At 34.8% G+C, this 15,107-nt stretch overlaps 3 protein-coding genes across 4 annotated transcripts in view; 1 reads left to right on the forward strand and 2 right to left on the reverse strand.

Annotated features, from left to right (window-relative positions):
* The window catches only part of LOC127832056 (DNA damage-binding protein 2-like), a 35,940-nt gene extending 25,175 nt beyond the window's left edge, over positions 1–10,765 (reverse strand). The window contains exon 1 of the mRNA XM_052357204.1: positions 10,599–10,765. The gene's annotated coding sequence lies outside the window, so the exon portion shown is untranslated. The remainder of the gene's footprint in view (positions 1–10,598) is intronic.
* The window catches only part of LOC127832060 (uncharacterized), a 194,152-nt gene continuing 179,778 nt past the window's right edge, over positions 734–15,107 (reverse strand). Inside the window, exon 3 of the mRNA XM_052357211.1 lies at positions 734–1,679. Within this exon, the coding sequence (XP_052213171.1) occupies positions 1,331–1,679 (349 nt within the window). The 3' untranslated portion in view covers positions 734–1,330. The remainder of the gene's footprint in view (positions 1,680–15,107) is intronic.
* The window catches only part of LOC127832059 (triosephosphate isomerase-like), a 199,547-nt gene continuing 195,371 nt past the window's right edge, over positions 10,932–15,107 (forward strand). The window contains exons 1-3 of one of the 2 annotated variants that reach the window (XM_052357208.1): positions 10,932–11,146; positions 12,018–12,141; positions 13,929–14,013. In XM_052357208.1, coding sequence (XP_052213168.1) covers positions 11,032–11,146; positions 12,018–12,141; positions 13,929–14,013 — 324 coding nt within the window. In that variant the 5' untranslated portion in view covers positions 10,932–11,031. The remainder of the gene's footprint in view (positions 11,147–12,017; positions 12,142–13,928; positions 14,014–15,107) is intronic. The other variant, XM_052357209.1, reaches the window with a different exon arrangement.

Raw genomic sequence — 15,107 nt, forward strand, 5'->3', positions numbered from 1 at the left:
ATAATTCATTCTTCCCACACACTGTACCCGTTTGAAATCACCTCCCTGCAACTGTAATCCTTCAAGCAGGGGCTTTCCTCACTCACCTTCCAATCACTGTTAGGTGCCCAGCTCCAAGTAAACCCTAGTGATTCCCATTGCTGTGCCGGCCGTGGCTACCGTGACCGGAGAGGTCTTGGTTGAAGAGGTGAAAATGAAGCTGGCTAAACTCAGAGATTTCAATAGATTTTGAAAACCAGGAGTCAAAATGACCCACGGTCTCAAACTTAAGGGGTCAAAATAAAAATGATTATCAATTTATGGTCAAAATACTGAAGTTACTTGCAATGTTCCTAAATACATGTGTATTTTGTATTAGCTTATTTATCATAATAATGAATTTAACATTTTCACAAGCTTTATTATTTCCATAAAAGATCATTTCTGGTCGTTTTTTCAAGTTGGATTGTGGAAAACAAATGTGTCAAAACGATGCAAGGCTATTTTTTTTGCAGGAATCAAAAATGAGAAAATTGCAACTTGCTTGCATCAAATGCAGGATTCTGCTTCAATTGAAATCATTGTGAACTTTTTACTATCTCTATACTTAAAACTATAAAATCTCTTCTATTTATCCTATCATTTCAAATCTCTCTCTTGACCTTGCACCACCCATCGCATAATAATCAAGTCAGGGATGGAAACTAACTTTATATGGCTGGTTGCCCAGACGTGCAACCAACTTCTGAAATTAGGTTGCCCAGCAAAAAACCTACAGGCCCAGAACTTTCCTAATACTTTATATGCATTTTTGTTGTTCAATGAATGTACAATGTTAGGTCAGACAGCTAGGTGATAAAATAACATAATTTTCACATTGTGTACATTGTTTTAACTTATTCATGACCTGACAATTTCGTTAAAGCTTACGATGTGATCATAAACCTTAAATGCACACTTTTTACGTGTACATTTTTAGATTAATGTTGACCCCTTCTAGGCAAGACCACTGTAATTAACACAAAGCTGTCTTGTTAGGTAAGTTCTTTTATTTGAAGTCTTAACACATGCTGTAATGCAATAATTTTAACTGCACCATATTTTGAGGCACTGAAAATAATCGCACAGTCTGCCACAAACACATGATATACATAAATCAAAAGAGAATTTCACGCAAACACATTTGGTTACATACGTTAATACATAAAAAGAAATGTTGCAGCTCTACTATTAGTTTACATAGGTTTGTTAAAGCTCAACAGGCGATGAAAGACCTCAGATTCATCCGAATCAGAATCTGACGTGTCGCTAGACACTAAGTCAAATTCAAGTTCACTGTCAATCTCATTTTCTACATCATCAACGTTGACCACATTGAATGTATTTGCTCCTTGGACTTATTGTCCTTAAACATGGGTCTCCTCATGCGAACCCCACTAGTGTTCCAGTTGTGAACCGCATCAGTTGGGTCAAAGTGCTCTACATCTGGAGCCTCGAGATTGATGCACAAGAGATTATTCAGTACTGGCTGGGTCATTCTTGTTCCTAGTCTCGTTTTCAATAGCTTTAATTGTGAAAACCCTCTCTCTGCTTCTGCACTGGAGGGTGATATGGACAAGATGAGGTCGATGACTGGTAAGATATTGGGGAATTTTTGTGCCATCACATCATTCACAGAGATCCAGTCAGCCAGCTTGTTGCTGAAGTTAAACATAAATGGTGCAATTCATATTTCATAATTAAAAATCTTTCTGGAGAAGTATTAAAACCAAAATTTACTAAATTAATTAAGTAAAAAATACTGTCATTTCGCTTAATAGCTGTTGGCTAGCATTTACCGGTAGTACCTTTCTTTTAATTCAAATTTATTTCGAAGAAATTATTTATTTGACCTCAGCAGGTCTTACTCCAGCCTTGACTAGAGTAGGGCTGAAATGCTGCAATAGCACCTGAAGCTCCTGGTCACCATAGTCTAAAGGGTAAACATTGAAAATTATTAAAACACTATCCAAATTTATGTGTTTTATTATTGATAAATAAGATTTAGAAAATGCAATGCAGCATCATGTGGAAAAACAATACTGGTTTGGTGACTGTGTTAGTTTGTTTTATGTTTCATTATGGAACAGGATTGCTTTTTAAATTATAAGATTATAATCACTTGAAATGAATTTGATTGGGTCAACTCAAATATTTAAAACCATTTGTGATACTAATTATAAATGAAAGTGCAAATAGTGTGTTAACAAAATAAAGAATGAACACACCATCCTCCTAAAATTTGGAGCAACTACAACAGCAACAACAAACAATAACTTATCTTCATAAGTATTAAACTCAACTGAAACCATTTTTTTAACATTGCACCTTTAAGCTTCTCCCATGATTTAGGCCATTCACTTATATTAGTTCAAGTTATATCAGCTATTCTAGTTGCATGAACAACACCAGGACTAGAGAATTCTGAAAACTGTTTCTCTATACGCTTGGAAATGAGTGGGGTCATGTGCTTTCTGGCACATACAAATTCATCATCAGAACCCTTCAAATCATTAAAAACAGGATCCTGCGATTGTACCTACCTCAGATTAGGACCATCACTGAAAAGAGTGAATATCTACTTTGTTTTAATTCATTTAAGATATATGCTAACACGTTTTTAATTACTTGTTTACACAAAAAAGTTGAAATAAAGTTAAGTTAAATTACCTGTCTGTGTACTTGTTGATGACATCAATAGTTAAAGAGAGTTCTGCATGCTGAACCCCAAGGACAGCCTGTCTGTTCTGGAGCATTTTCGACATCCCGCTCAAGGGAGTAAGGACATCAAGCAGGTAGTACAAGAAGTACGCAACGCTTCTGGACTGCAATAGCTTGAGGAAAGCTCGAGCTTTAGCCTTCGCAACACTGCTGACTTTCTCAGACGTCTCGATCAGCTGGATAAGAGAGAATTTTAATACACTAAAACTCGTTATTCTATATTTAAAATGTGCAGCTTAAAATTTAATGTATATTATAATCAATGTGCATCTACTAATTACACATGTATTTTGTATCTAAAGAACATTAACATAATTTTTTCTGCAGGTTCAAAGATAACCATTTTTATATGAGTTTATCTTACATTCACCCCATTATTACCTGCTGAAGATGTGCAACTATAAACTTGTTAGCTGCAATTATGTTAGTCACTGCTCGCAAGGTGTGTGCTATCCATCGAGTTCCTCCAACGCACAGGCATTAGCAATGGGCCATCCTCAGTTGTCTTCAAAGCTTCATAACTCCTGTTCAACATTGATCTATTCAAACTGCTATAATGGTAAAACAAATAAAGGCCCAGCAGTAGAGAGTCAACAGTTTTCACATAAAATTTAGTAGACTCTGCCATGTCCTTGAGAGAAAGTTCAAGTCGATAGGCCATGCAGTGGATTTTAATCAATGATGGCTGTTCTTTTTGAAGAAGTGCACCAACTCCTGCTTTGCATCCTAACATGACACTTGCTCCATCGCATGATAGAGCCACCATCTTAGAGGAAACATCATCCAATTCTAACGACATGTTTGTGCTTACTAAATGCCTTATTCCACCAACAAGGCTTGACGCATGTGCTTTTTCCGGTTTACTGGTTGTGTACGTAATTTCGGCCTGTACGTAAAAAATCGGCCACCTGTGTTAAATCATTTTTATGATATTAGCATACACATTTTGCTGATTTTTATAAAAATCAACTTGAAAACCAACCCTTTTCTCAATATTTTGCAAATTAAAGAAGCATATCACTGTGAACTTTTATATCAAAATGTCACAATTGTAGGACGATGTTTTTGTCATGTGGGAAAAGTGACATCATCAGTATTTGTATTACTTATATTTATATAAGCAAGAAATATATTTGTTAAAATTGTTGTTATCTTTTATCTAATAAACTTTAACTAAGGTATTTTCAATTAATTGTATAAAACATATATCAACAAGGGCTGTTTGTAAAACATGCATGCCCCCCATATGGGCTCTCCGTTGTAGTGAGAGCCATTGTGTGAATATGTTTTTTGTCACTGTGACCTTGACCTTTGACCTGGTGACCTGAAAATCAATAGGGGTCATCTGCCAGTCATGATCAATGTACCTATGAAGTTTCATGCTCCTAGCCATAAGCATTCTTGAGTTATCATCCGGACACCATTTTACTATTTCAGGTCACCGTGACCTTGACCTTTGACCTTGTGACCTCAAAATCAATAGGGGTCATCTGCGAGTCATGATCAATCTACCTATCAAGTTTCATGATCTTTGGCATATGCGTTCTTGAGTTATCATCCGAAAACCATTTTACTAATTCGGGTCACCGTGACCTTGACCTTTGACCTAGTGACCTCAAAATCAATAGGGGTCATCTGCGAGTCATGATCAATCTACCAATGAAGTTTCATGATCCTAGGCGTATGCATTCTTGAGTTATCATCCGGAAACCATTTTACTATTTCGGGTCACCGTGACCTTGACCTTTGACCTAGTGACCTCAAAATCAATAGGGGTCATCTGAGAGTCATGATCAATCTACCCATGAAGTTTCATGATCCTAGGCGTATGTGTTCTTGAGTTATCATTCAAAAACCATTTTACTATTTCGGGTCACCGTGACCTTGACCTTTGACCTAGTGACCTCAAAATCAATAGAGGATTACCTCCCTTTATTAGAATAATAATAGGTTATTTGTTGTAAAATTAAATACAAGTGTTTACTAAAAATCGACAATGAAGTCGACTTTTTATACAGAATGTGTTATATTTCTTAGCTATATTAATTTTTTTTTATAAAACATATTAAAAACAAATAGTTTTTAGGAATTTGCAGTTGCCAATTGACAGTGCTTTTTTAAGATAGGTAGGGGGAGTAACTGGTATATAATGTCGCATATATTTTAAGTTTCAAGTGAAAATTTTTTGTTTGTGTAAACCTTTATTTATACTCCTAAAATGAGGACATTTGTCTAAAGATATTGCTTTGTAATTTAACCTGCAGATTAACCTAAAAGGTGGCCGAATTTTTAGGTACAATTGCCCTATGAAAATTGATAGTTTATATGTCATTAATTTCTGTTCATAAAAGTAACATACACGGATCTAATTGTATTGAAATTTTCATGCTAGATGAGTTTTGAACCCAGGATTATATATGTGAAGTTTAGTTTAAACCAGTTGCCTTAAACAAAAGATTTTGTTAAAATAGTCCCAAAAGTGGCCGGAATTACGTACACGACCAGTATGCACTCCTAAAAAATATGTTACAATTTTTCTAGCAGTAGCAGTTCTTAAGTCCCAGAGTTCTTGTTCCTGAATACATGTAGCAGCATCCGTGCTGCCGTCCCCTATTAAGCATAGGAAGTTACTTTTTGAAATTTCTGTTGAGATTCTATCAAACAGAGTTTTAGCAATCGCATTCACAAAAACTTGAGCAGATTTTCCATTTCTATAGGTTTCGCCTAGTTGCATCCTTTTCATGTCATCTAATTTACACATCCACTCAAAGTCAGATAATGGCCTGTTGTTCACTACCAACGCATGATAGGTTCTGAACATGTTACAAAGTTTATTGAAAACTTGAGCATATAATGTATGGAGAGTTTTTGCAGCTTGAGAATTGTAATTTGGCTTGCTCTTTGCTAACGCAATAGCCGCGGCACGCTTGTGCCCATCAGATTGTTCGTGCTTCTTAATGCTGTCCATTTTCAATGAGGAGCAACCTGTGTTACAAAAGAATTTTGCATGCCTTGTTTAATACAATATGTGCATTTCATGCCGCTCTCTGATCATTTGTCAACCAAGGCCTAGTTTCCAACTATCTGAAATTCGCACTTACGTTTATTTTGATCATACTCATGATTATATTTTTCAGTAGCATGTTTTTTTCCAGGCTGAGAAACGCCTTGAATGAACTGCCACATATTGAAATTTAATACTACACAAACATTTCGAACAAAAAGTTTACAGCATAGTAAACATCGTAGTAGTTGTTAATAGTGACGTCACTCAGACGCTGTGAACTCAATGGGTATTCGATGCTTTGAACGGCGCGATTTAATTGGCTGAGACCATTTCACCCCAGAGGGGTAAATGTATTGATGAATATCGCGCAATGTATCGATTGTAGAAAACATCGTAGTAGTAGTAAATCGTGACGTAAGACGCTGTCAACTTTATGGGTATTCGAGATTTTGAACGGCGCGATCTAATTGGCTGAGACCATTTCACGCCAGAGGTGTCAATGTTTTTGAGGAATACCGCGCAATGTATCGATTGTTCAGAACGACCTTTTTAAAAAGCTATTCGCCCTTTTTTGGGATTCATTCGCCCGACGTAAAAATTACTCGCCCCGGGCGAACGGCAACCGTTAATTTCCATCCCTGCAAGTGAGATTGCGACAATGTATGATGTAGATGCCATCTGCTTTTGCTGATCTGATTGATACTTTTGCATTCTTTCCATAACAGCATGAACTAACATTGTGTATACTACTTAATTTCAACAGCTCTTACATCTACCGGCTACTCCTATAAACATAAGGTGGATATACATTGTAATAGGTAAATCACGTCTCATTGATTATGTGGACTCAGTGTTTGTTTATGTCAATTTCGGGGCCGATATTCGGCCCCATTCCCCTAAAAAATGAGAATATATTTTTCCCCAGTTTTGTTGAAAAAATCTCCTCCAGAAGTAAAAAAATAAAATAAAAAATAATATATATATATTTATTTTTTTAGTTCTAAAGAACTGGCCTACGATAAATACATCTCAAATTTATTTCATAAACAACTAACAAAGTATATGAATATAATTAATTTGATTTTGAATTATTATAAAGAGTTATATTAAATGTGTTTTTCCCAAATCAGTAGACTTTTCACATGAATTGCATTTTTTCCAAAACTGGCCAGGAAAAGGCCTGATGTATCTATATTGTGTCAATATTTGTTGATAAACACATTCCAATTCTCTCCATTTTATTTATAATTAGCAGTGATTTTTTTTTTTTTTTTTTCTTACAGCCTGTGCCTTTTGGATTGGGAAAATTAGCGCGATAAACCATGAAATTGGGAAAAATAGCGCGATAAACCATGAAATTGGGAAACATTATAAATATAATTAGAAGAACAGAATTAAAATTATTAAAGTATGTTTGACAGCATTTTTATATTATAAAGTGCTAATTTAATGTGTTCTTACAATGAAGACAATGTTAAGTTAATATCCTTCCACATTCATATTGAACTTGCAATAATCTATATAGATTGATTCTTAAATATACCATTTAATCATAACCTCTTTAACAGTAAGAATTTAATTCAGTATTCTTTTAAATTAAATATCATATGGTGAAAACATTAACAAATATTTATAAAAAAAAAAACGCTTTAGTGGTCTTGCTATGTCAATGATGTATTAAATAGAGTTAAAATAATTTATTTCATTTCTTTACCTTTCAACATCTTCATGATCTTGCACTTCAATGCTATTTCAGTAAACTGTAAAGCGTGACAAACATAATAAAGCAGAATATGCATATGAATCTGATTTTACACAGATCCACTAACATATAAATCATATCATGTTTGTCTCTTTCCATTTTCGAACGATAGTCTACTCATCTTAAATGCATTAACTTTGTGAGTAACAGTAGACTAACTCCAATTTCCCAACACTGATTTCCGTGATGCACATTCACTGTGAAGATTTGTAATAAATATTTGATGTTTTTATCTCAAACGTTGTATTTTGCGTTAATTGACACACCCATTAAATTATTCCGTAATAACCATATGATATCCGTTGTTAATTTGAATGTTATTTATCATTTTCGCCGCTCATCGTAAATTTCTTGTCTGCTTGCCGCCATCTTGGGCTTGTGTAAAAACAGGCGTTTACAATCGGGACTATCGTCGGTATTCTCCGCAATATAGAGAGAGATGTGGATAGCAACGTAAAATCGTATTCGGCTAAATTCGCAAAAAATACGTAAGTCAGTTGTTGTTCGGCGACGACTCGGCAACTCAATCGGCACTCGTTCGAAATTATTGCTAAATTACATTGTAATCTTATTGGCTTTATTGGGAAAATTTTGTCTTTTTTTGGGAAATTTTAATCAAATTTTTGGGAAAAAACGTCATTTTTTGCAATTGGGAAGCAGCCGAATATCGGCTGTAATTTCTGGCAAAAAAAATCACTGATTAGTGCTCAAATTTGCCATTTTATCGTTTAAAAAAAACCTAATTAGACTCAAAATGGTTAGGAAAACTGAGGCCAAAATAAAAAAAGGTTTGTTTCTGGTCTCCTTGGAAAAAAAACAGTTAGTCTCAGCGATTTTCCTTGTCCAATTGGGAAAAGTACCTGTACCAGTCCAATTGGGAAAAATTGAGTCGTGAAAACCTCAAAATTGGGAAAAATCGAGTCGTGAAATCCTTAAATTGGGAAAATCGCGTCGTGAAGTTTGGGTCTTATTGAATACATCATACAGTTCAAACTTAATTGAACATACCCATTAAAATAATCATTTGCAGGCATGCCTTAATGACCATTACTTAAAGTAATAAAGTTGATATAAATAACTCAATAATATAAAGAAGACACAAAATCAATTACCAGTTGTTTAAATCTCTTATAAAGCAATGTCTCTCTCTTTCATTTTTTTGAAAATTTCAACAATCTTTGATGTTTGATCATCACTCAGTTGCTGGCATCCCTCTCTGCACAGCATCATTAGAGCTGTCAATCTGTCCTGTGATAGACGGTTCCGATTGGTCGTGCAAAGATTGTTCATTAGACTGAACAACCTTTCCACAGAGGCAGTGCTGGAGGGCATTTCAAACTACGATAGGGTTTAAACCAACGTAAAACTGTATGCTGGCTGCCTGACAAAAGAACCGGAAACAGTAACGACTCTATTGATTGAACGCGCTGAATAATAAAAACCCGATATTATTCGAGCGCGTGGTTACACACAACTATACGATTTTCTTTGTTCGCTCGCCGAAAGTTGGGTTTTGTTATGAAACTTTCGATTGTTTTGAGAAAAAATTCGGACGCCGATTGGGATTTTTTCAGATGCTGATTGGGAATTTGGGAATTTTCGATCGATTGGGAAAGTACAGTTTACCGGTACTTTATAAAGAAGGAGGAAAATCGCTGAGTCTGGCGACCCAAAACGGACCTTTTTTTTTTTCCTGAGACTGTGCATGAAGGTAGTCCAAATTTTTGACGCTCTTAAATATTAAGCTACTTTTTATATGGGTAATATTTGGAGCGTACAAAGGGTGAAAGACCAATTATGTGGTGGGTATTTTTTGTTCTTTGTCTATATTGTTGCGCAAGGATTTTGTGCGCAACATTCAAGCCCCGATATAAGACACTTAATAACAACGGATTGCAATAATATTTACATACCTGTGTAGATAATTCATTTCTCGATAATGTTCCGTAAAAATTATGTAATGACACTTTGAATTTTGCACGCCTGAGCAATTTAAATCCAACCACTATTCAATTTTTCAATATCTCTCGATTCGCTCGCTGTGTAGATATAAATCGATAACACGACCTCGATGTAAAGCATCTGGTTTAAAGTGGAAGAATAAACAGCGTAAAATACAGTTTGCGTTCGTCTGTTGTGGTGCAGCGCGTTACATAGTAAACCGATGTTATACTTTTCTGGATTAATTTAGCATTGTTTTTTTTCTAAATTGACAATTAAAAAGTTCTGAAATAAATTACATCTTTTATTTTCATACTGTACATAAATAATATTGATACAGATCGTACAGTATACCGTCCTTTGTAACGTAAAATGTAAGTACATAAAACAACACAGACAGAGGTGCGAAAAAGACATGCATAAACACTTCCTGAAACTTAGAACAGTGAATAGAAACTGCACCATATCTGTTTTGAACATATGCTTATTAAATCGACAAAGTTTAGCATACTAGATCTAGTTACGTAAAAGTCGATGTTAAAAGCTCATGTTAAATAAAATTACGCGTACATGTTACACCGTAATGCCTTCTTCTGATTGGTTCATATTTAAATCAGTTTCATGACATGGCTACAGGTCAGTGATTGTTTTGCGATTTAAGCAGAAGTTTAACTGAAGAATTTATGCCTTTCTAACTTCGAATCGACGATATTTGATGTAAAAAATGAACTTCTGAATTAAAACTGAATGAGTTGGTAATGTTATTTTGCAATTTTACGCAAATTGATGAAAATTTAAACTTTCTGGTTTCCACCACAAAAAAGGTCCTTCAACGATGAGACGTTCCAAAGAATTTAGCCCATATAAAAAGTATCTCTAAATTCTTTGCGCGTCTTATAAATGAGACTATGCATGAAGGATGAACTGTCTGAAACTAATGTTGAAAAAATCATTGAAAAATATTAAAGAAAAAACCCAGAGACATTCTGCTGTGAATATTATATTCATACATACATGTGTATTCATATAATAAATATCATTACACATAAAAGAGTGAGATTTTTACCCCGCCACCATTCCCCAATATGTGAAAAAAAACACTGGGGAGTTGATCCCTTTAAACTTAAACGTGCTAAAAGATACTATTACCTGCTCAGGTTGGTGCCAATGATGAGGAATGTAATCTTGCAACTAGCAGAGAAGCACACTAATTTTAAAATGTTTTAATTCACCTATTTATACACACAGTTTATTTAGCGATGCGCTTATTATCAATTATGTAAACAAATTTTGCGGGAATTCTAGCTCTGAATATTTCGACCACCGTAGATACGCATACTAGAATTCATGTTGCTATAAAATAATCATACATTACTTTACCCCATTTTACTAAATAAATAATATTCATAATTAACTGTTTACAATTGCAGTACATAAACACACAGAAAAGCTAATTTGAATGATATTATGATATGCGAATATTTTTAAAACCAAGCAGCAACCTTGACCTGTCAAAATTTGCCAAGGTCGCAACCGGAAACTTTTTAGACGTTCGTATAAAGGGAATTTCTGCAAGTTAACTATGGCTTCTCAAAGAAAGTTTTTCGTTGGGGGAAACTGGAAATTGAATGGCACCAAAAAGGGTGTTGATGGCATTATTGATTTTATAAATAAGGACTGTGTCGATCCAAATGTTGGTGAGTAAACTGTAAAGTACAAGGTTACAATGCACTATAAACATGAATTGTGTACATGTTATCATTCATACCATAATATTTTGATTCTGCATAAGGTAACAAAGTTGTATTTTAACATTTATTGTTTACACAAAGTGTTAATATCAGACAGTGCTGCATATCCTGGGGCCGTAGATTTGCTGATGTTTGTTGTGTATTCATTTCCTATTTTATAAGTGTATAAGAAACAATGACAACAAGATCATGGTCCTTGATACTCTTTGCGTGGATAGCTTGAACCCACAAACTTCAAACACCATCATCCTGTGCAACAACCTCACACAGAGCACGATAGATCTGTCGACACCCGAGTCCTTACCGGGCGTTACTGGCATCACACACCTTCAAGACAAGATTCCTGTTTTAATTAAACCTTGTACATAGAGACTTTTTAAAGTTGGACCTGTCTGCTGCATACGCACAGTTTCAACTATATTGCAAGAATACTCTAGCTAGAGGGCTGCAATTACTGAAGATGATGATGATGAACACGTTGCTTCACACTCAGTCATCACATTACTCCCAATCCTACACCAATTAACTGGCTTCTCTTACAAATGTTGTTTAGTACAATAATTCTAATATTCACCGCCTAATCACATTGCAACACTTATAGATTTGCACCTTGAACAAAATTAAGTATTCACTAACTGGTCTTACAATTGGATCCTCCTTTATATCTCTAAGAACAAAATTGCCAGTTCAGTAAGGCAAGTGTTGTAATTTTAAGCCCATGCATTAAAACTTTGTTTTTTGAGTAACCACACTTCTGTTTCAATATAATTATAAATGATGTTTTGACAAACATAATTATATAGTTGTTCCAATCCAGAGGTGGTTGTTGCCCCATCTGCCATCTACCTGGACTACACTAGACAGAAGGTGAACACATCAGTTGGTGTGGCTGCTCAGAATTGTTATAAAGTGGGCTCTGGGGCATTCACTGGAGATAACAGGTCAGTCTTGAAATAACTTTAAAATGAAGACAAAACGTTAAGTACAACTACAGTTAATAGCAATGTGTTTGGTGAAATGTTTTTGTGCATGGGCTTAAGTTTAGAGTTAGGAGTGTTTGAAGGTTCTTTTTTTGCCATCTGTTGTGTTTTCTTAATATTTATACGCCAACAGAGTCTGCCCAGCGTCGTCGCCAACTGAGGCACACAGAGGCAGTTGCCTCGGCTTAAATTTGCAGAGCAAAGCAAAGGAAAAAAGGAAACTTCATGTTAAAGAATAAAATCTATATAAGAAATTGAGGCAATTTAATGAATTTTAGGCACTATGATATCCACAAAGAAATATGATTATCGAGTACGATTGGTTTAGGCAGATAATTATTTCAATTTAATAACTTAATTGATGCCATAATGGCTCAGCAAAATGATTTAGAAAATCTGTATATTAAACAAAGCGTCACAGTTTACACTTCGATGCTATAATCATGGTGAACATCGGAACGTACCGAGCTAGAATCGGGTGTTTTACGGCTTGGTCTGGGTCTATTTTGGACCGTTTATGGTAACAAAATCTAAAATTGACAATTAATTTGAAGCAGATTTTTTTGTCAACTTTATTGATACTAAACGGTCGTATGTAGCGTCCACGATTCTGATAATTTAGGTGTAAAATGTGGTTTGAATGGCCTTTAAGTTTAAAACGAATCCGAGATGTTCTAGGTATAAACATGTTTTCAGGGGGGAATGCCCCCAGACCCCACTAGAATGACCTAAGATACTGCCTCGGCTAAAATTTGGGTCTGGCTACGCCACTGCTGCCCAAACATTGAACTTGTATTTAACAATAATACTTCTAGTTCCTTGATTTGTAATTAATTTCCATTAACCAGACTTTTATTATGCCCCCGGTAGGGTGGCATATAGCTGTTGAATTGTCTGTCAGTATGTCAGTCAGTCTGTCCGTCCGTCTGAAAGAAACTTTAACATTGGCCATAACTTTTTCACTATTGAAGATAGCAACTTGATATTTGGCATGCATGTGTATCTCATGGAGGTGAACATTTTGAGTGGTGAAAGGTGAAGGTCAAGGTCATCCTTCAAGGTCAAATGTCAAATATATGGCGTCTGTCCGTCCGAAAACTTTAACATTGGCCATAACTTTTTCAATATTGAAGATAGCAACTTGATATTTTGATTGCATGTGTATCTCATGAAGCTGCACATTTTGAGTGGTGGAAGTTCAAGGTCAAAGGTCAAAAAAAAAAATCAAAGCGGCTTTCTCATGAAGCTGCACATTTTGAGTGTTGGAAGTTCAAGGTCAAGGTCATCTTTCAAGGTCAAAGGTCAATTTTTTTATTTTTTTTTTAAGTCAAAGTGGCGTTCTTATGAAGTTGCACATTTTGAGTGGTGGAAGTTCAAGGTCAAGGTCATCCTTCACGGTCATAGGTAAAAAAATAATCATAATTTCAAAGCGGCGCAATTGGGGGCATTGTGTATCTGACGAACACATCTCTTGTTAGTCATGTCTCAGACTGTTTCAAATGTGTATGTAGTGAAATCATTGTGGTCAGTATCTGCTATATATGTAGTTGCCAATCAATTATTGGCCAAGAAGTTGAATAATCGAAATCTAAGCGGTGGATGAAATTAACTAGTCACTTTGTCTTAAACATTGTTTTTATCAGCCCGGTGTGTTTGATGAAATATTTTCGTAGACTAAATAGTTTTATTGCCCTTGTCTGATGTTGGATAGAATTTCAATGAGACTGCATGATTTTAATTGTTTTCAGTGCGGAGATGATCAAGGATGTAGGGTGTGAGTGGGTCATTCTTGGGCATTCAGAACGCAGGCATGTCTTTGGGGAATCTGATCAGGTGATTATTTATGTATTATCCCTTAAAAAACATACACATTCTAAAAGACACAGCCTTTTATTTGAAGTACAACACAAATTCAAGATGAGAAGTAAATACTCTGTTATCCTTTGTAAAGCCATTCAAATTACTGAATAATATAAAGTTATCTCACATGTCAACCATTTTTAGGAAATTTATGTTAAATCCAATCTTCTTATGCATTGAATTAGCTACAAGTAGTTTAAGTTATGTTTTAACTTTCCTGCTCTGTTGGAATGAAAGTAATATCAAAACAAATGAAGCATTTTAAATTGATATTTTATCCATTTTTGTTAAGTTATAACAGCTCTTTGATTGACCAAACTCAGTGTTTTTTATGGCAATTTTGGGGCCGATATTTGGCCCCATTCCCCTCAAGAAAGAGTATGTATTTCCCCCAATTTTGTAGAAAAAATCCCCTTCAGAAGTAAAAAAAAAATTAATTTTTTTTAGAAAAAACTGTCTAATTATAAATATATCTCAAATTTGTTTCATTAACAACTTTCAAAGTATATAAACAGTGATTTTTTTTACATGCGAGTCCTGAGTCCTGGACTCACAAAAACCTCTGGGGATGCAAAGTTTTAAATTATGCGAGTCCCAAAAATGCATGAACAATTCTCAAAAAATTAAATTGCTTAAGGCCTGATGTATCTATATTGTGTCAATATTTGTTGAAAAAAACATTCCGATAAAAAATGCTCAAGTTTTCCATTTTATCGATTAAAAAAATCCGAATAAGACTCAAATTGGTTTGGAAAACTGAGACTGTGCATGACAGCTCAACTGTCTAAAACTAATGTTGAAAAAATCATTGATATATATTTCAGAAAAAGGACAGAGACATTCAGCAGTGAATATTACATACTTACATACATGTGTATTCATATAATAAATATCATTACATCTAAAACAGTTAATTTTCTAGGGCTGTAACGAATACACTGGGTGAGGAATACGATACTTATCACGATTACATGGTGGCAAATACGAATATTCATTCGCGAATATGAATTTCAATGAACAAAAGTAATACTGACAACTTGACACGACATTATATAGTATGAAACAAT

The sequence above is a fragment of the Dreissena polymorpha genome, chromosome 5 (assembly GCF_020536995.1).
Source record: "Dreissena polymorpha isolate Duluth1 chromosome 5, UMN_Dpol_1.0, whole genome shotgun sequence".
Lineage (NCBI taxonomy): Eukaryota > Metazoa > Mollusca > Bivalvia > Myida > Dreissenidae > Dreissena > Dreissena polymorpha.